Source organism: Tripterygium wilfordii, chromosome 2 (assembly GCF_013401445.1).
Source record: "Tripterygium wilfordii isolate XIE 37 chromosome 2, ASM1340144v1, whole genome shotgun sequence".
NCBI lineage: Eukaryota > Viridiplantae > Streptophyta > Magnoliopsida > Celastrales > Celastraceae > Tripterygium > Tripterygium wilfordii.
The window spans coordinates 4,857,544-4,880,136 of NC_052233.1; the positions used below are offsets into that span (position 1 = coordinate 4,857,544).

General features: G+C 39.4%; 1 protein-coding gene and 2 long non-coding RNA genes across 3 annotated transcripts; all 3 read right to left on the minus strand.

Annotated features, from left to right (window-relative positions):
* Positions 1-7,667: 7,667 nt before the first annotated feature.
* LOC120005860 lies at positions 7,668-11,204 on the minus strand. Its single transcript, XR_005469924.1, has 3 exons — positions 10,883-11,204; positions 7,848-8,191; positions 7,668-7,737 (listed from the first exon to the last, which is right to left on the minus strand). It is a non-coding gene; the product is annotated as an uncharacterized LOC120005860 (long non-coding RNA).
* LOC120005866 lies at positions 9,188-10,874 on the minus strand. The gene is made up of 2 exons (XR_005469925.1): positions 9,855-10,874; positions 9,188-9,761 (listed from the first exon to the last, which is right to left on the minus strand). It is a non-coding gene; the product is annotated as an uncharacterized LOC120005866 (long non-coding RNA).
* Positions 11,205-18,080: 6,876 nt separating the features above from the next.
* On the minus strand, positions 18,081-20,619 carry LOC120016060 (calcium uniporter protein 6, mitochondrial-like). Its single transcript, XM_038868643.1, is given in 3 exon segments — positions 18,081-18,350; positions 18,353-18,773; positions 19,825-20,619. Coding segments are annotated over 3 exon segments (915 nt in total). The 5' UTR covers positions 20,263-20,619; the 3' UTR covers positions 18,081-18,294.
* Positions 20,620-22,593: the final 1,974 nt, after the last annotated feature.

Here is a 22,593-nt window from a genome sequence, read left to right on the forward strand (position 1 = left end):
ATTAAGTGTTTCATTGGGCCACATTTAAGCAATGTGGGATGTGTGACAAACCACCACGCTTCCGCACTGACGTCTATGTCGATTGCTCTCTACTTGAGGTTTTCACCTGGCTAGGCCTTCCCATCGACCCATCTTGTTATGGTCGGGCCATTTTCTCAATCCTAGACAAGCCTTGATCATAAAGTTCGATGTTAGTTCTGCCAACTGTGGTACCACAGACATCTTTCATGTGCTCAATTTTTTATGATTGAAGAAGGCTTTGTAATGTTGCTGATATTGGGACTTGAACCGATGAAGTTACAAGAATTTTTTTTCTGTGACGAGAACCTCCTTTGATACCAAGAAAAAAAAAGGGGCTGTAACGAAACAAATGATGGAGACAAAACAGAGAATTCTTACTAATCTTAGATACCTTACAAGACTTAGCAATAACTAATTTATAATATACACTTAACTAAACACACAACCGATTGCATTCTATAGTTATCGACTTTATCGATTTGTTAGCATGTGAGTTGAATGATAGATAATGCTTGCATGATAGACCTAATGCTTTCGTGATAAAGTTGATGAAACAGTGTTTGGTCTTATCTGCTAGTTTCACTTGATTGGCTTGAGTGCACAGTCTGTTAATAACTGAAGATAGATATTGACTTCAAACTAGAGTAATCTGATGCTTCTTGCTTGCATTAGAATGGAGCTAACACTTGACATAAGGGAGTTTCACTTGAAACGAACCTCTAGGAGTCCGTTTGGCTACCCCGGTAATGTAATGGTAATTGTATTCACATTACATTGTGAGCCCGTTTGGTTCCATTTATTTGCAATGGTAATAGGAATCCCATTACTAGTAATCAAATTAATGTAATACAATTACAAAGTAGACACATTCAAGTGTTTGGTTAACATAGCTAAATTGCAGTGCATTGTAAATTGATTTCCAGATTTGCCCTTCAATGTTTGATTTTAAAAGTAACAATTATTATTACTTTAAATATAAATTCATTTTTAATTATATATAAAGACACACATATATCATTTTCTTGTTAACATTTTTTTGTATCTATATTATTTTTCTGCATATATATTATTTTCCTGCATCATTTTCTGCATCTATATTATTTTTCTACAACATTTTTCTGTACATATATCATTTTCCTGCAATAGTTTTATGCAAATATATCATTTTCCTGTAGCATTGTTCCTGCATATATACTATATACAACTATTTATACAAGACAAATTTTTTCTGCAACATATATATTATGAATATATGAAGAGAGTTTAACCTCAACAGATCCAAAATGTTTGACAAAAATAAATATAATAATAGTTCTCATTTGACATGAACTCCCATGGCTTCATGTCACTTGGAATTGGAAAGAAACCAACTAACCCATTCCGCCTTCTCATTTTCTGGAATGTCATTAAGAAAATAGTCCAACATATCTTGATCATGGATTAGTCTCTTTGCCACTTCTTGTCTTTGTCCAAATGTTAATCTTTCGATTTTTCTCAATTCATTATTCAATTTGTGACAACTTTTTTCTTTTTTCAAATTTCTTGTCTACCTTCTCTAAGTTCAGCTCCGACAACCTCAGTTAACCGGTCCAATGATGTTACCAAACTCTCAGTTGCTCGACTTTTTTTTGGCTTCCTCAAAGACTTGTCTCGAAAAGGCTCATTACCTAAATTGTGCGATGTAGAATCACCTAATCCATCTCCTGTCTCTGTATCATTACCACCATCATTTTGCTCTTTGTTCACATCTTCAAGTATGTCTCCTGGTGCTTCAGCCATCTTACAAATAGCTCTTTCTTTTTGATAGGATTGTCCCACATCGAAAGATGTGGGAGCTAAGATGTTGTTTATAGGGGGAGGTATGGGTCTCCCTTAGTACCCAAGGTTTTTCTAGTATGGGCTAGGAGGCCTTGGGTACAGCCGGCCCATATGGGTGGGTGTCGGTTGGGCCTTGGGTGCTGAGCGTGTATGGGCACGACTCTATCAATGGTATCGAAGCATGATCCTGTTGTACCTTCAACTTGGGACCGTGCCTGTGGAGTGGCCGGCCATGGTGCTCGACCAACGGGGGTGCGCCTGCCGGAGTGATCGGCCATGGTGCTCGACCAACGTGGGCGTTGGTCTTGAAGGGGAGGGTATTGATAGGATTGTCCCACATCGAAAGATGTGGGAGCTAAGATGTTGTTTATAGGGGGAGGTATGGGTCTCCCTTAGTACCCAAGGTTTTTCTAGTATGGGCTAGGAGGCCTTGGGTACAGCCGGCCCATATGGGTGGGTGTCGGTTGGGCCTTGGGTGCTGAGCGTGTATGGGCACGACTCTATCAATGGAATTGATAGACACAAGTCTATCTGACAAGAATAACAGAGAAACAGCAGAGTATATATAAGTGCTATTGTTTATATTACTGAACTGGTATTGTCTATTACAACTGGAAATGAGAAAATACAGCAAGAAAGATGATAAACCCTAGACTTCGAGGGCTAGGACCTCCCCACTCTCTCCAGAGAGAAAAACACCACAAAATATCCAGATACCCTTTTGCTGCTGCCGCCTGACCCTATATACGAAACATAGCAACATAAATCAGAGAATAAAACCAGTAAAACATCAACACATGGCCCACTTAAACACTGCCACGCGTCCTCCTCTTTTCATAAGTTTTGGTAATAACAGGTCTATCATTACTCCCCCCTAATGCAGCAACCTTGTCCGCAAGGTTGAAGGCAGGAAATTGAGACTGAATGACATCAAAAAACTCCCAGGTATTATCACATTCTGGAGCGCCCACCCATTTAATGAGAACTTCCTGGTTGCCCGAGACCAAAGTGCGAACCTGTCTAACCAATTCAGGGGACTGAACTAATTCCATCGTATCAGAGAGAGATGGAGGAAGAGGTTGAGGTGTGATTCCGTCAGACATAACCTGTTTCAATTGAGAGACATGAAAAACCGGGTGAATGGTAGAAGTGGCAGGTAAGTCAAGACGATAAGCCACGGCACCAATTTTCTCCAAAATGAGAAAAGGTCCATAAAACCGAGGCCGGAGTTTGTGGTAGCGATGGCGAGCCAGAGAGTGGAACTTGTAGGGCTGCAACTTAAGGAAAACATAGTCTCCAGGGGTGAAAGAAACATCTCTCCTCTTACCATCGATATACTGTTTCATCCGGTTCTGAGCTTGAGCCAAATTTAAATGTAAATTACCCAACAGTGCATCTCGATCTTGAAGTAAAACATGAACATCCTCCACAGTTGTGGGATCGCCAGAGTATTTAAGAAGGGCAGGAGGGGGATGACCATATAAAGCCTGAAATGGAGTCATGCCCGCGGACCGATGGAAGGTGGTGTTATACCAATACTCCGCCCATGGAATCCAACGAGTCCATTGCTTAGGATGGTCACTAGCAAAACAACGCAAATACTCCTCCATACATCGATTCACCACCTCGGATTGCCCATCTGTTTCAGGGTGATAGGCAGTACTCATTTGTAGAGTAGTACCAGCTAACTTGAACAGAGCTGTCCAAAAATGACTCACAAAGATACGATCCCTGTCGGAAACAATTGAGGAAGGAAACCCATGGAGTCGAACCACCTCTTTCAAGAATAAAGCTGCCACATCCTTGGCTGAATAAGGGTGACCTAAAAGCAAAAAGTGAGCATATTTTGTGAGACGGTCGACCACGACCAGCACTGTATCATAACCCTGAACGCGCGGTAATCCACCAACAAAATCCATCGTCACAGCCTCCCAAGAAGTCTTAGGGATGGGCAAAGGCTGGAGAAGTCCCTGAGGGCTAAGAGTGGAATACTTATGGCGTTGACAAACTTCACATTGAGTGACAAACTTCTTAATATCCTCCCTCATTCCAGCCCAATAAAGAACATGAGACACCCTTTTCAATGTCCGCAAATAACCCGAATGACCTCCCTGGGGGGTGGAGTGAAATTCAGGCAGTAGAGTGTGAATGCGTGGGGAGTCTCGCGGTAACACCAACCTCCCATGGTGTAACAAACAACCACCTCGCCAAGAATAAGGATACCTGCTTGTCGGGGACACAATCAGAGCTTGGATAATTTCCTTCAAATTAGTATCACGCATCACCTCATCCTGTAAGTCACCCAAGGCTGAACAAGAAGCCACGGAGAGGGCAGCAAAATGAACTGTGGAGCCTGCCATGGATAAGTGGTTCATGCTGCCATTAGAATTAAGTGTATCAAGAGACTCTTCGCGGCGCGATAACGCATCAGCTGCCATATTTCCTTTGCCGGGTCGATATTGCACCTCAAAATCAAAGCCCATAAGCTTCGTAAGCCACTTTTGTTGTCCTTCATGTACCAAGCGCTGATCTAGAAGGAATTTGAGGCTGCTTTGATCCGTGCGCACCAAGAAGCGTCGACCCAAAAGGTAATGCCGCCATTTCAAAATAGCTAAAACTATAGCCATGAGCTCTCTCTCATAAACAGATTTGGACTGGGCGCGAGTTGACAGAGTCTTACTGAAATAAGCTAATGGGTGTCCATCTTGCATAAGACTGCACCCACACCAGTGCCGGAAGCATCAGTTTCCAACACAAATTGTTTAGAAAAATTAGGCAAGGCTAACACTGGGACTGTTACCATGGCTTGCTTTAATTCCTCAAAGGCTTGTTGGGCAGAATCATTCCAATGAAAATTGCTCTTCTTCAGTAAAGAAGTTAAAGGAGCTGCCATCTTTCCGTAGTTACGGACAAATCTACGATAATAGCCCGTCAAACCCAGAAATCCGCGCAAGGACTTGAGAGAAGTAGGCACCGGCCATGAAACCATGCTTTGTAACTTAGAAGGGTCGGCCTCTACACCAGCAGCAGTGATGATATGACCGAGATATTCAATACGAGACTGAGCAAACACACACTTCTTCTTGTTCAGAACCAAAGAATGTTGTTGGAGTATGTGAAAAATACTCCGCAGGTGCTGCAAATGAGTAGACCAGTCTCTGCTAAAAATCAGAATGTCATCAAAGAAAACCAGAACATACTTACGAAGGAAGGGCTTGAAGATATCGTTCATCAGAGATTGAAAAGTCGAGGGCGCATTCATCAACCCAAATGGCATAACAAGAAATTCGTAATGCCCTTCATGTGTGCGAAAAGCTGTTTTGGCAGTATCCTCCTCCCGAACTCGAATCTGGTGATAGCCCGACTTTAAATCAAGCTTCGAAAAAATTGTAGCGCCTTGGAGTTCATCTAACAGCTCATCTATGACAGGGATTGGAAATTTATCAGGCACCGTAATCTTGTTTAAAGCCCGGTAATCAACACACATACGCCACCCGCCATCTTTTTTTTTCACCAAGAGCACAGGGCTAGAATAAGGGCTTATACTAGGCTTGATGATACCAGCAACTAACATCTCCTTGACCAACTTTTCAATCTCATTCTTTTGAAAATGCGGGTAACGGTAGGGTCTGATGTTGGGTGGATTAGCTCCTTCAATGAGACGAATAGCATGATCTGTGTCTCTCTGAATAGGCAGCCCCGGACTAGGCATGAAAATGGAGTCAAAATCAGTTAAAAGCTGCTGTAGTTCCAGAGATAATTCCACAAGAGGCTGATCTGAATGATCATCCAAACTTGATGAATGAAGATGAAATTCCCCAAAGTCCACCAAGAAACCCAACTCCTCTTGTTTCAACAATTTCAACATTGATTTAAGGGATACCACTGTCTTGGAAAGAGTGGGGTCTCCTTGCCAAACAACCTTGCGTCCAGCTACTGTAAACTTCATAGTTAAAGTTTGGTAATTGGAAGAAATTTCACCCAGAGTTTGCAACCAAGACACTCCGAGGACCACATCAGCGCTACCCAAATCCAAAACATGGAAAGAGTCGCGTAGTTGAACACCCTGAATTAACAAAGAAAGATCTCGACACAACCCAGCACCTTTGACACAGAGTCCATTACCAACCTGGACCGTGAATTTACGGCGAGTATCAACTGTCAATTGCAGTAGTTGGACCACCTCGGAAGAGATGAAATTATGGGAAGCCCCACTATCAACCAGCACAATAACATCTCTACCCTCGAGAACTCCTCTGACCTTAAGGGTACTGCCTTTAGAAGTAGATAACCCAACAATAGAATTCATAGAAAGTTCAATCTGCTCCCCTTTATCATTCGACTCTGGTAAAGCTGTAGGTGTCTCAGCCACTTCGGGTTCCTCCATAACTTCTGAATCATCAGCCACAATCAACACTTGTAGCATCTTATTTTTGCAAACATGACCGATATGATACTTGTCATCACAATGAAAGCAAAGCCCCTTTTCTCTTCGTTGCAAAGCTTCCTTCTCAGATAACCGACGGAATGAATCCCGTTTGACTCCTGGAGGTGTGGTGGTAATCAGCTTTGTATCTCGTGGGATGGGTTTGAACTCTGCTGAGGGTCGAACAATTTCTGGTGGTCTACCCAAACTTCCTGGCAGAAGGGTTCCTCTAGTAGCTGAAATCGGAGAAGAACGCAAGGATGGGGAAGGGAGATGTGGGCTTTTGGCTTGGAGCAAGGCCTCATTCCTATCCTCCACACGCTGGGCCAAATCCATCAGGCCCGATAAAGTGAGTGGTGGGTGTAGTCTAATTTCGGCCCGGACCTCTTCCTTTAGGGCATTGATGAAAGCTGCCGCTAACATTTCCTCACTCACGTCATGCAGAGGAGCGGACACCTGTTCAAACAGCTCTCTGAAATCAGCCATTTTTCCAGTCTGTCTCAATGAAACAAGGTGCTCGTGACTGCTACCGACTTGCGAACTACGGAATCGGTGAAGCAGAGCCGAACGAAAGGCTGGCCATGTAGAAATAGGGGACCTAACTTCCATCCACTGGTACCACCCTAACGCCTTTCCTTCTAGACAAACAATGGCAGCGGCAATCTTCTCGCATTCTTTGACCTGATTTAAAACAAAATATCGCTCCACTCTAAATAACCACCCAGATGGGTCCTCACCAGAGAATAATGGCATCTCCAAACGTCTCTTGTGCACATCTCCGTCAAAGAAGGTCCTTCTATCACCCACGTTAACATCCGCCACTGCGTGAGAAGAGTCGCCTTCGCAGGGTTCCTTCTCTTTACCCTTATCTTCCACTGCTTTTCCTCTTAACAGATCTCGCATCTCAATCATACAGGATTTCATGGTTTCCATGTCTGCTTTTAGATCTCCCACTGAGCTCTTCAATGAACCCACCTCCTTTTCTAACTCATCCGCGCGACCCTCCATTCGTGATTTAACCATCGACAAGACCGACTCCTCTGATACCAATTGATAGACACAAGTCTATCTGACAAGAATAACAGAGAAACAGCAGAGTATATATAAGTGCTATTGTTTATATTACTGAACTGGTATTGTCTATTACAACTGGAAATGAGAAAATACAGCAAGAAAGATGATAAACCCTAGACTTCGAGGGCTAGGACCTCCCCACTCTCTCCAGAGAGAAAAACACCACAAAATATCCAGATACCCTTTTGCTGCTGCCGCCTGACCCTATATACGAAACATAGCAACATAAATCAGAGAATAAAACCAGTAAAACATCAACACATGGCCCACTTAAACACTGCCACGCGTCCTCCTCTTTTCATAAGTTTTGGTAATAACAGGTCTATCACTTTTCCAAAAATCAACATCAACACATCATAGTGATTGAATGATTTTCCTCTTTTTGCATCAAGATGACTCTATGAAAAAATAAGACAAAAAAGAGAGAATCACATTAGAACATGAATAAAATACAATGACAAACTAAAAGTTTTCAATACACACACATATATGTAAATTAACATATTACCTTTACAAAATCATCTCATACATCTGTAGAAGATACAAGTGATTTCTTCTCATCATCCCAACCGAATCCACTTCCTCGATTTGTTCACAAATCATAGATAATCTCATAATTTTTTTAATGTTCTAATACGCGAGTCAACATGCTTCTCTAAGATGTTATGACCGGGCAACATCATTCTCAACATGTTTGTCAACTCTATTTGATGTCCTTTTATAGATTCACCTTTCTCATTATTATTGTGAGTTCTCTTTTCTTTCAACATAAGCACTGCATCCACAAGTTTTTCATCTTCTTCCAGTGACCAAACACATTTTTTTATATCTTGCATCCATACCTAGTCAAATCTGCATTTTTAATCAAATGCACACTCTTGTAGGAACTACAAAACTAAACCAGGCACAAACGCCTACACATACATTATCTTTCAGTGTTAAGGAAAAAAAACAACCAACAAAGTCCATGTTACTAATGGAATTAACTATTGAGAATGGCAAGACCAAATAAGCAAAGCAAAGCAAGATAAAACATAATGACAGCTTCTCAAAAGGGAAAGAGGTAGAGATCTTAGCCCATCTATAAAAAGTATTCCAAATAAATATTATGAATATATGGAGTTTAGATTGAACATGATATGATATGCATAGTCTAACAATTGTAATATTCCAAATAAAAAATATTCAACTGACAATTCTACTTGTTTTTCACTCATTGAACATTTGCACAGATAAATCCTTCCTCCAGTCATTCCATTGGGTTGATGTTTCAACTCTTGCAATCAACTCACCATCCATCTCACTAGTATCTTCTTCATCGTCTTCTAAATCATCTTCTAACAGATCAACTGACATTTCTTGTCCTATCAAGTTATGAAGAAGACAACAAGCTACAATTATCCATCCTTATGTCTTAATCAGATACCACGAAGGACTCCTAAGAATAGCCCAACGCAATTTCAGTAATCCAATGCATCTCTATATAATATTCCTACTTGAAAAATGTTTCATATTGAAAAATTCTTTAGGGGTAGTAGGTTGATAACCAGGCCTCCAATCATTAAGATAATGGTGCTGTTTGGGAGTGTTGTCAACTGTTGTGAAGTGATGTGTGGTGCTGTGAGTTATAAAATTGTGATGCTGTGAGGTGAGTTGGAAAGCGCAAAAGCTGTTTGGCGCATCACTTTTAAAACTGTGGTGCGGTGTTGTGAGATGCGTTTGACGTATCTAAATTACGGTTATATTAGATGACTAATAATATTAATATAAAATCACTTAACGTTTACATTGTACATTAATCTAAAATAAAATAATTGACCTAATTTGATTACGTGAGACAATTCAACATATATTAAGCTGTTTGGGAGTGCTGTGAGGTGAGGTGAGGTATTGTGAGGTAAAAAGTTGTGGTGCTGTGAGGTGAGTTCTGCTGGCAAAAAGCGTTCGGCGTGTCACAAAAACTGTAGTGTTGTGAGGTGCGATGCACCTGAACGCAGTGCAAACAAACTGCCAAACAGATACAATATCTTTGACCCGTAAATGGACCTAGAAAGTCATTTCCATTTGTGTATCCAGCATCTACAAGGTAGTAATATCCTTAAAACATGAGGAAAAAACATATTCAGCCACCATAAAAACTAGGGAAAAAAGTATAGAATACTATGATATACTTGATTGAATTTTCACGTAATTCACCTTGTGAAACTTTTAAGCCATTTCTTCTACTCACGGCATCTCAAAATATTCATCCATCAGCAGCTGAACCTTCCCAACCAATAAGTACACAGATAATTTCCATGTCTGGTGAACAAGCTACTAAGATATTTGTTGTAATTTCGCCTTTTCTAGTCTGATATCTAGGTTTGTAAGCTGCAGGAACATTGACTCTTTCATATGTCTCATCTAATGCCCCTAAACAATTCTAAAACAAAAGATGAAGGAAAAAAAGCTTTAGTGTTTAACCATTTACTAAAAACTAAAACCTACAATTATTGAACACTAATAAAATAAATACCTTAAACCATTTCCACCTTCAATCTTTAGAATTTTCAGGTACAGGTTGAGGCTTTTTGAACAATTTTTCTTGTAGTTGAAGCACCGCATTTAGTACTAGCTTGAAATGCCTACTGATCGTTTCTCCAGACCGAAAAATTTTCTCCTTTATAGAACGATTTTTCTCATGATGAGCAAGTATATTTAGGAATGTCGCTACTTGCTCATCGATTTTCACGTTTCTTGTGTCACTCAACCTTCCTATTGTATGCAACATTACACATAATATGTTGAATGTAAACCTATCCATTCTAGGTAGATTAAAACATGTGACATCATTGGAATATACCAATCGTTCTAAAGCTTGGGATCTCTGGTAGTCCCTATTAAAATATCTAGACCTCAAGCTATATTTTTTGTGATATTGAACTACAGCAGCATAAGCAATGTGGAGGAGGGTGACTAAAATGTTTAGCCGATCCATATACCTCTTCAACATTAGGCATATGAGTATCTTTCTCTCGTCCATGCTTAAATGATCAATTGAAAGGCACACACCTAAACGTTACATGAAAAGAAAAACACCACATCTATATATACATATATGTGTGAGATTTTAGAGCACACTTTCTCACCAAACATTGACTTCTCACATGACTTTCACCACACATAGAATTACATAAAAATATAGAGATGTCTCACACCACTAGCAATTACAGAGCATAAATATATGAAAAAGATGCTATGTTTCCTTAATCTTATTAGCTTTTCTACATTCAATTAGGCAACAAGCAACAAAATCAAGCCATGTAACAAATATCACACACAATGACGACTTCTCAAAAGGGGTATGCTAAAGCCAAAGAACAAATTAGCATAGAACTATGAAACAAGCAAGATAACATCATTTTTTTCATACATGAATAGGCTATTATAAAAACTACATTCTCTACGCATTCTCATAGTGATCCATTAGGAAATGATCCAGTAACAAATCAAGCGAAGAAGATGATAAGTGAGAGAGGCTTGGAAGAATCGAAGCAATGATACCTATTTATGAGGTAGAACAAGCGTCGATCACTAGAGAGTGAGATGAGCTTCAATTGCCATGGATCATGAACTATAGAGGGAGAATCGCCATAGAGATCATGAGAGAGAGGGACAGTTTAGATTAGCCGATAAGTGAGAGAAGCTTGGAAGAATCGAAGCAATAATCTTGTTTTTGCTAGGTAGAACGGGCGTTAATCACCAAAGAAGGATACAAGCTTCAATCACCAGGGATGGATTTGGAGATTGTGAGAGACACAAGAGAGATCACAAGAGAGAGTTTAGATTAGGGATTTTTGATAAGGGCAACATTGTCCATTTGATATTTTTTACATAAAGTAATAGAAATACCAGAATACAATACGTATTCTTATTACATATTTTTAGTCTTATCTAAATACATGTGTAATTAGATTACCATTGTGAGGTATTAAAAAATTAAACAAACATGGTAATGGAATAGGATTCCAATTACCATTACAATTCATCAACATCTAAACGGGCTCTATAATGTTTGGTAACCATTAATTTAAAAATGTAGTGTAATCCAATTACTTGGTAATGAAGTTCCTCACAGAAACAAGTAATTCAAATATCATCTAAAATTTCGTTTTGTGATTACAAAATCAAATATTTGTTCCTTGGACAAATACATCCCCAATGATTATAAATTATTTACAGTTGTATTCTTATATATTAAAGTCCAGGATAGGCTTCAGGACCGAGTCTGATTGTGTCCGAGATATGAGATCCGGGATGGATCGAGTTTGAGATCCAGGATTAGGCTTGAGATTCGATCGGGGATCTAGGATCGAGGTCGGGATTTAGGATTGAAACCAAGATCTAGGATCGGGCTCGGGACCCCAAATCAGGGTCGGGATCGAGCATCGAGGTCAGGATCTAAGATCTGGGATTGAGGTCAAAATCTGGGATCGGACTCGAGATCGGGATTCAGGATTGGGCTCGGGATCAAGGATCTGGGCTGGGATCCTGGATCAAGGTACGGATCAAGATATGGGATCGAGGTCGGGATCTAGTATCGACGATGAGATTCGGGATCAGGCTCGAGATTAGGTCTAGGATCGGGCTCTATATTCAGGATCAAGCTTAGGATCCTGGATCAAGCTCGGGATCTAAGATCTGGGATCGAGGTCGGGATCCAAGATCTAGGATAGAGGTTGGGATCCTGGATCGAGGTCGAGATCCAAGATTGGGCTCAAGATTTGAGATCGAGGTCGGGATCCAGAATAGAGACCAAGATCCGAGATCGAGGTCTAGATCCAGGATCAGACCTGGGATTCGGGATCTGGGTCGAGATCTAGCATACAGGATCATGCCTATGATCCAGGATCGAATTGCGCATGGGATGGGATCGAGCTCGGGATCTGAGATCGGGCTTAGGTCAGGCATGGTTTCCAGTTCAAGCCCGAGTTAAGCATGAGCTGAGATCGAGCCCGGTCCCAACGGGGCCTTTGGATCGGCCATGGTTAGCTAGAGATTCGGGATTGGGCCGAGTCGGGGTCCGGGTCAGTCTGGGATCAGGTCATGTCGGGGTCTTGGATCGGGCCTGGTTCTAGCCGGGGTCATGGATTGGACCATGGTCAGTCATGAGATACGTGATCGGGCCGAGGTCAGGTCGAGGGTTGGGATGGACCCGAGTCAGGCTTCAGGACTAGCTTTTGATTTTTTCAATAATGTTTTTAATATATGTACATGTATAGGAGGGTAATTTTGAAAAACACTAGAAAATGGAATACATTTTCATTTTTTAAATCAAATGTCTTAATAGGATTACCTTGTAATGACATTACCACAATTGGATTACTTGTAAATGTATTACAATTACTATTGCAATACATTGAACCAAACGGGCCCTCAGAGCAATTGCAATGGAGGCTTTTTAGGGGGCATGGATTGTTTTGTTTGTCCCATTTGTTAGGCATAGAGAAAAAATGTCGCAGAATGGGTCCAATTTGGTGGCTCCATTTTGCTTGGACCAACATGGTGGAATGACAAAGCCCATGCCCTCATGTTTGCTCTCCATGTGGGTCCCATCACTAACACTCACATTTTTAGACAGAAATCATTATTGAGTCTCACATCTATTACACAAAAAGTAAAGCCAGTAAATTCACACTATTGTACAAATATATTTTGTTGGCCCAACCATATCAGCACAACATTTTTTCCAATATATTTTATTGTCCCCAATAAAAAACCACCATTGTGGTTACTCTTACTTAGAGAGCTAGACTTGACCATGTGTAATATGTATTCCTTATCTCTCCTAACAACCTTATCACTACAATTATCATCACACGATTTTTGTAGCATAGCCAAATTTATGTGAGCTTCAACTTGTACAATAAATATGATTAATGATTGTCATGTCATTAATGACATTAGAAGAGGGTTGGATAAATGTATGTTTTGGCAAGCCGTTGATGTTTTCAGGGAGCAAATGAGTGGACTCATAGCATTGCACAATAGACTCATATGCAGGATGGTGTGGCAGAAATCCTCGATCCGTTTTTATCGTTGTTCGAGGCTTCTTTTGTTAGTAATGCTAATCTTCCTAATGTTATGCTGCCTCCTAGGATTCTAGTGAGACTTTAATCTTAAAAAAAGGGAAAATTTCATGTCGGTATCACTTGTGAAACTTTTGGACACTTAAGTCCAGTCCAAAAAACTTTATCCCTCTAAGGTATCACTAGTATGCTAATTATTTTTTTACCCTTGTCTTATTCCTCCCACGACAACTACACTTCTCTTCTTCTTCAATCTCCTTACTGTTGCCCGTTGGTATCCAACCTAAACTGAAGCTCACATCACCATGAACATACTCCGATTGACCTTCCATCACCACCAACGACCGTCCCCGAAAAATGATCGGAAAGTCGAGACCACCATAAGACAAAAGCCTTAGATCCGGTCGATTTTGACGACGGTTTGCTACACCACCACTACCGTTGGACTCCCCTCACTGAGACGCACAATGCTCAGCCAGTTACGGCCAAAAACGACCACCGGATATGGCCGTTTTAAAACAATAACATTGGTCGATCAATGTTACTATTTCAAAACAGTAACATTGGTCAGTCAATGTTACTATTTCAAAACAATAACATTGGCGACCAGTGTTACTATTTGGAAAAAACTTCTGATCCGGTCAATTTCGGAGGCGGTTTGCCATACCACTATCACAATTGGACTCCCCTCATTGAAGCACACAATGCCCAGTCATATAAGGTCCAAAACGGCCACTCGATATATTTGTTTTAAAATAGTAACATTGGTCGGCTAACGTCACTATATTTAAAACAGTAACATTGGTCGGCTAATGTTACTATTTTGAAAAAACTTTAGATCCAGCCAATTTCGATGACAATTCGCAACACCGCCATTAGGGGTGTCCATTCGGTTTTCGGTTCGGTTTTTAACCATAACCGAAATGTCCGAATCGATTCGGTTATGATATTTTAGAATCCATAACCAAACCATATATTTTGGATAACCAAACCAAAATAACTATATTTTTCAGATCGGATCGAATCGGTTTTCGGTTTTTGAAGAAATGGAAAAAGTATGAATAAATCTCAAATAGAGTGAGAAAAAAGCCCATGATCGACCCCAACTCCATCTAAGAAAATTTAATAAAAATTCATGATAATGATAATAAATGTATTATCTCATCACAATTAAAGAAAAATAAATTTACAATACCGAAAGAAATAATATGATAAAGAAAAAAAAGAGAAGAAACGAAACGAAACATACATGAAGGTGTCTCTCCACTTTCGCTTTAACAATAATCATTCTTAATTTATATGAATTTTAAAATGATAAAGTGACCATGAGTTTCAACTAATCAATCTTAATTTATAATTTGTGTAATAATTAGGTTAATTGGTATCTAAATATATAATTTGTTATGAAGATATAATCAGAGTTTTACAAATACTACTTTGCCTCTCATAGTCTCATATTCCAATATGTAACTTATATATATATATATTCTAATTTAATATATATTTATATAATATATATTAATATTATTCGGTTTTTTCAGTTATAACCATAACCGTAACCGAAAAGCCATAACCGCAAAAATATCCAAACATTTACTAAAATCATAACCATATCCGAAAATCGAATAACCACGGTTACGGATCAGTTTCTCAGTTGCGGATTGGTTGTGGACACCCCTAACCACCATCACCATTGAACTCCCCTCATAGAGACGCATAATGCCCAACTATATTTGGACCAAAACGACAGCCAGAAAAAGAAAAGAGAGAGAGAAAGACGTAGTAAAGAGAGAAATGTAGTAAAGAGAGAAATGCAATAGGAGAGAGAAAGTTATTGTGATGAGAGAGACGCAGTAGGAGAGAGAGAGTTGTTGTAATGAGAGAGAGATGTAGTAGAGAGAGAATGTAGTGAGATAAGAGAGAGATGTAGCATATAAAGAAAGTAACAAGAGATAAATCATATTAGATCTAATCCTCTTTGAAAAAATGACAAAAAATGAATCAGATAAAATTTAAATATTATAAAAAATAAAAATGAACTTTTGAGGGATAAATTTTTTGGAGTGGACCTAGATGTCCAACAGTTTTGAAAGTGATATTAATATGTTATTTTCCATAAAAATAACCAACTTTGTCCACCACGATGCCCTAAAAACCATAGTTTTCAGACTCGACCCGCGTATTGAATCGTCAAGGCCGAAGGTTCAAGGGTTTCGAGATTCAACCGTTATAGTGGAGGTCGAACCACGGATTTTTAATAAATAGTAAAATAATACATATTTATAATTTAATAGTTATGTAACATATACAAATATATAGTGATATACTATGTAACAAGAATCTCCATACCTGTATCATGTCAAGAATGTAACCAAGTTAGTTCTTCCAAGTTTCAAGTTCCAACTTCTGACTTCCAAAATGCATACCTGCATGTTCAGCTTTACATTTTCTACAATTCTTAACTAAATTTAAATTCTATAGCAAATCCAACTTCATTAAATAATTCATGAACTGAAGACAAAATTGCAAATAAACAAAGTCCAAACACAAAGTTCAAATTCAAACTTCAAAGTTCCAAAGTCCAAATCCAAAATTCCAAACACAAAGTTCCAAATAAACAATAAATGAACCAACACCAAGTACTAGTTATTTTGTTCATTAACTTGAGTTGCTCCACCAACATTCTCAAGGAAAAATGGGGTACTCAGTTCCAAATAAACAAAATCAAAACAGATTCCAATAAGATTAAAAAAAAAAAAAACACTAAAGAACTACAGAGTATAGACTATAGACTACAGATTACCAAGTAGTCAAGTACTTCAATGATCAATCCAACAACAAGAACACTAAACTAACTACAGATTACCTAACCCAAGTACTCAGAAGATTTACATTGATAAAAAAGAAAATAGCATAATGTTATAGTAGAATCGTTACCATGAATACATGAACACTACTTCTTTACTCTTTGGTTCATTTTCGAAAATCCAATAACATGAAAACATGAACACAAAAGCATATGCACAATTGCACGTAAGTGACAGAACATGAGACTACTCTTTAATCTTAATAAGTTAATCGAAATTCAAAAGCCTACCCATCAAAATTATACAATCACCAAATTATATATACTCAATCGAAGACTATCAATAACAGAGGTTACAATGTTACATAATACATACCCAATCGAAGATCGGACCTCAGATGAACAGAAGTTACAGAGCTGAGCTTCACCGCGTCTAATCGGAGTTGACTGCGGAGACAATGAATAGAGCTTGAGCTTCACCGTCTAATCAGAGTTGATTGCAGCGACAGTGAACAGAGCTGATCGATCATCAGAGCGTTGTTGGCAGAGAGTGGAGTGGAGACAAGAGGTGAAACCGTGGCCCGTGAAGTGGCACTCTGTGTCTATGAGCTACGAAGTTGCGAACTGGGTGGGTAACGTGGGTTACTAACTAGCCTGGGTAGAGTTTTTGAAAATAAAATTATATGTTTGCCCCTAAACTTTCAACTAACCAAAAAAAAAAAGCTACCTTTATCGTAATTTCACAACCAGCGGGTTTTCAGCAAACCGTGCGATTTATGGGTCGAAGGTTTTAACAAGTTAACTCGCGAGGTTTGACGAGTTGATGTTGAAACGGTCTGATTGTATGAAACAGCCCACGGGAACCCCCGGTTCACGGGTCTCGCGATTCAATCGGCGGGCCGGTTCAAGTCTGAAAACTATGCTAAAAACTGGGGCTAAAAACAAACTATTATGGGCTTCAATGGTCCATATGTGCATATATGGCCCAAAAACACACCATTCATTTTGATCCACTTTGTGACTGCTCATGTATGATTCAACTGCATCAAACTGAGTAAAGATGCTCACCTTCTTTATGGCAAATTTCCATATGAGTATAAATGTGACAATTTTAATAATATCTTTTTCTTTTTAAAAAATTAAAATATTTTTTATTATTTTAATTTAGCTTATAAGGATAAAATGACGTTTTGAATATTAAAACTCATTTTCCCATGTGGGAAATAGTCGTGCTCACCATTTTGATAAGCTTGACAATTCTTTATAAATGGACAATAGAGAGTGGAATGAATAAAAGATTTCACCCTTCCAAAATCAATCAAATAAAAGAATGGTTGATTTTCATCCTCATTCCACCATCTAAATACCAACCATATGCCTATAATAGTTTTTTTTTATATTAAAACTCATTCACCCTTGTGGAGGATGATTATTTTCACCATTTTGCTGAACTTTGCTAAACCATGAAAATGACTATTCTCCATAAACGAGAATAGATAGTAGAATGAGTTTTGGATTCCAATCCTTCTCAAAATAAACCAAACAAGTCATTCTCATCCTCATTCTACCCTCTAAATATGAACCAAATGTCCCTAAGTGAAAAAATAGGGATCGCTATCCAAGAGCACTCTCTAAATACCAACCAAATGCCCCCTATGTGAAAAAAATGGGGATAATTACGCAAGAGACTGTATGGAGCTATTAGAAGAGTTGGCAAACCTAAACCTCTCGCCAGTACAGTCTAGAGGTTTAGGTTTCTGAGGGTGGCAATAAATTTAGGCTGCATGACTGTGTTAATCACAAATTCACAATAGAGAACATGGCCTTAAGGTAAGAAATTAATATAACACCAAAATAAAATGGAAAGTACGAAATCAAGATCCACAGGAAATTATTAGTGTAAGCATTCTTCCATTTCACGAGCTAAAAACGAGAATTAAAGACAACATAGTACCGTTAAGAAGCCTAGCTTCCGCATGGTGCCAAAACTGGAAGGTGGGGGTACAAGTTGAATGTAAAAAGTTTTCCAATCTACTGAACGTAAGCTCCATGAGAATAAATAACAAAAAAGATGCCAATCCTCATGCAAGGCATCCTCCCAACTCTAGTTTTACGCCTACACGATTTTTGATAGACCGGTGGCATCTAGAGGTGTTTTGCACTTGTTTTGCAACTCTTTGAATCTGTCGACATCAAAATGGCGCTTCTTGAACAGTTTCCTCTGCCTAGAGAGAAAGAGCCTCTTCATGAAGTCCTGGTAAGTAGGATCTCTCGAAGTGAACAGAAAATAACCATAACCTACAACTATACCAGTTGTTGTGACAAAAAATGCAATAGGTTCCATTACATCCCATGAAAATTCCCAGAATGTTAGTCGAAAGAAGAGCCCAACCTGAGTCAAAGCTAACCCCATGCCACACCAAAGAATGCACCGGACCTGCCTATGTGCCAGCACATCAATCTCTTCCTTTTTCTCCTGCAGTCTCTTTAGCTCATCCCTCAAGGGGTCATCTTCAGGAGTGAGAGCTATGGGCACCGCTTTTCGAACCAGATCCACCACCTGTAGATTAAAAATAAGATTAAGCATACATAAATAAACATGTTTGGCAGGTCCACTAAGCCATGACAATGACATTAATGCAAGGAAAACTACAGTTATTTGCCTGTCAAACTTTTACAAGTTCTTGCAAACAGACTTGAATTCTAAATTTACATAGTAGTACACAGGTCTAGAGCAAAGTTTGACGCTGTACAGACTGAAGGTAGATTGCACCATCCCATGTATGCTAAAGTATATTAAGCAAATTAAACAAATACCCCCAACTCTGCAATTATATTAAGCAAACAGCAGAATGGTGGGAAGAATGCTAGGCAGTCTTCCAGCATAGATATATAAAGTGTCAAATTACTTGGGAGTAGAAGACACTAGAATGAGCTCAGTATAAATATATCCAGTACAGAATCCACATTCCACAAAATTCAATACCAATGAGAATTCCCCAATTGGTCGAGCAATAGTATTTGGTCCATTTATGCACCAGAATTGACAAAAACAAATTAAGAAAAAAAGATAATGGCTAGGATGGAAGAGCAGGAATCTTATCTGCTAATCTAACAGCAACTGCAGGCTCAATTACATCATAAAATAGAAAACAATAAACAAAAAAAGGACATCTTCCTCAAATTAAAAAATATTCAATGGGTTACGACAAATAAAGAACATTTGTAAGAGAAGTCCAAAAGGGACTCAATAATATTTTATCAATAAGAAAAATGTAGGTAAACTTACCACTATAAAGTGTGCACTTGGCAGTCCCATTGTAACCCTGGAAATCATCAAAAGAGCCAACCAAGATCTACCCACCTGACAATTTTTATCTTTTCTCCTTTTAAGTTTAAGGTTTTCGTTTACAAAGAGGACTAAGAATTGCAAAACCAAAAATTGGTTTGATAATAACTTGTTCATTTATTGTGCTCATGATCGGTGTTACAAATGATGTAAAAATCAACAAATGATATGGGGAAGAATATAATAGCAGAACTTCCAAAGCCAGGCAAGGGAATGCATTTAGAGATGGAGGCAGAGAAAGACGGGGAACGAATAATGATACCTTGTCGGGATGAAGGTAAACCTTATCTCGGAAGAGAAGGACAACGCCAGCCTCATCGAGAACCCGTGCAAATGCAGCGGCCTCATCCAGAGATCTGGCAACCCCCATGCTCTCACAAGCCTTGAGAAGCTCCTGATATCCTATGACTTCCTTCCCTTCCATCCCAAGCTTCATCTTCAGGGCCTCTACATTCACCAGCCTCATCAGCTTCTTTGCCTCCGCAAAGGTTATAGTATCCATGCGTTCCGTACAACCACCACCTCCTTCGGACGATGATGGCGGCAACCCCGTCGATGAAAACAGCACTGCCGCACCATAAGACGACGGGTAAGAACGCTCCAGTGTCCTCAATCCCGACAACAGAGACTTTGGGGCCAGAGCTTTCCTTCCAAATAGGCTTTGCCTCACTACACCACAAGTCCAAAATCCCCTCCACATACTGCTACTCTCCTCAACAAATTCGTTTCTTCCTGCGTATCGTGGATGATTAATGCTAATAGCAATCCATCTCTCTGCGTCAAAGGACTGGACTTGCCCATCTTCCTACACACGGATCTAACAACTCCATTTATGATTACCCAAAAGAAGAAAGTTCCACTCTTACCGAGAAAGGAACGGTTTTGCCTCTGATTTAAGAACTCCAACGTATATAGAGGAAATCCAGGGGGAAAAAAAAAGGAAAACCCTAACGTCGGTCGACGGCCAACAACTTATGGCCGATTAGGGCGAGGGCGATGGCGATGGGAAGCATTTAAAACAGCCCAACTACCCAAAAACTAACAGCCTAACTCCATCGGCACGTACTAGACTGTTAGTGCTGTGAATCCGGATTGTTGACCGTTTCACCGCGTCCCTTCCGGTCAAATCCATTATACATCTACTGGCCCTGGCCCTGGCCCAGGCCCTCTGAGCAATGATTCAAGAACGAGTCAATAAAAAACACTATCCTATGCCTTTAAAAAAAAATTTTTTTTTTAAAAACCCTATACAGAAGTCTAAACACGAAGTCCAAAAGCAACCGACTGGTACCTGTCGGACTAGAGCTGAACTTGAAGAGCTCGACATTGAATAATTCACTGATGAGTGGTCCTTATTTCTTCCATTAAATTTTAAAAAAAATCATAAAAATAGAAAATGATAAGTTTTTTAGATTTTAATAAATAGATTGGTTACTTGACCCTAGATGTGGACATCGAATATAATATATTAAACGATGTGTCCAAACTCCAACACTATAAAATAATTTAAATTTATCTTTTTTTGATGAATTTATTTTTAGAGGAAAAAAAATAATGCTGTTGGATTCAAAAGTTGTATACTTCCAATTTCTCCTTTTTCATGATTTTTTTTTTAAAAAACATTTATGGCCCAAATATGGTCCACCTATTCACTGTAGAGCATCTCATCTCATTTAGGGGTAAGGGGTGTTTCAAAATTGAATCTGATAAGAAGAATGAGCTAAAGAGACCCCTAGTTGATACTCTGGGGTATTCTCCTACATCGAAGTCAGTACAGGTGTTATTCGAGGAATGAGAGTGCTCTCATGTTCCGAGTTCTCCCTTTGCTAATAATCAGAACTTGCGAGCTTAGAGACTTCGAATTATCTGGCACAGAGGCCCCCCTTTTATATTGACCTGAGTAGTTCAATTATAGTAAGAAAATGTTTATTCCTCGATTTTTAGGAAAGTTTTTCGGTGATGGATCCCCCTTCTTCATTTCCTATTATGAGTATGATTTTCCTGGAGCTTTCGGTTCCCTACGGTGTTAGTCACATAAGGATTTTCAGGATAGTTCTCCTTGCGTGCCGTTTGTATTGCTCAGCACCTCTACTATGCCTTGATCAGTAATCCGGTGAGGGCTTGTTCGACACTTCCGCAATATAATTGCTCGGCATCACTGCATTCATTAGCTCGAATGATGGTGGCGTCAACGAGCTATCCCATACAACATCTAGAAGAGCTTGCACTTTTATGGCTTCAATCTTTATGTCCATCATGTCTTTCAATTGTTTTTCTACCCTCGCTTCATGCGTTCTGAAAGGTGACCTCTTTGGATACTTCTAACAAAACTTCTATATTGGGTGTTGTGTCTTGATTTTGATTCTCCCGTGACAGAGCGTTCTACTGCTTAGGGTTGTTCGACTAAGGGACACTTTCCCTCGAGTTGGTGTTGTCGATTCACTTACCTCTAGTTTTGAGCATTGTTATTTGGAAAGTTGTTTCTTTTCCACAGACAATGTCAATATGATGACGTCCAAAACTTGCTTGGGTTTTTGGCGTATCAAGATGATCAGGCTAGCTGACAGAAAGTGGTTACTCAGCCATTATTTGGAGATCTACACAAGAGAAGAGAAAGTTACGGAGTCCCCGAGTTGATCCTTGAAGGGGGACTCTCTAACGCCCAAGTCAACTCGAGTGATATTCAGAAGCATAGAGTGGTCTCATGCTCGAAGATTTTCCTTTGCTAGTTATCAAAAGTACGAGTTTAGAGACTTGGAATTACCTACTACGGAGACTCCTTTTTATACTGACATGGTTAGTTCAATTCTCGTAGAGAAAGATTTCTTCCTCTTTGATTCTTAGAAAGTTTTCGGGAGTGGATCTCCCTTTTTCCTTTCATAGTAGGAGTATGATTTCCTTAGAGCGTCTGGTTCACCTAAATGTTAGTCACCTGAGGGTCAGTGAGGTGATGTCCTTCGGTTGTTGTCTTTATTGCTCGGCAACACCTTTGCTTGGTATGCTGGTGACGTGTTTTCTCGAATCTTTGTGC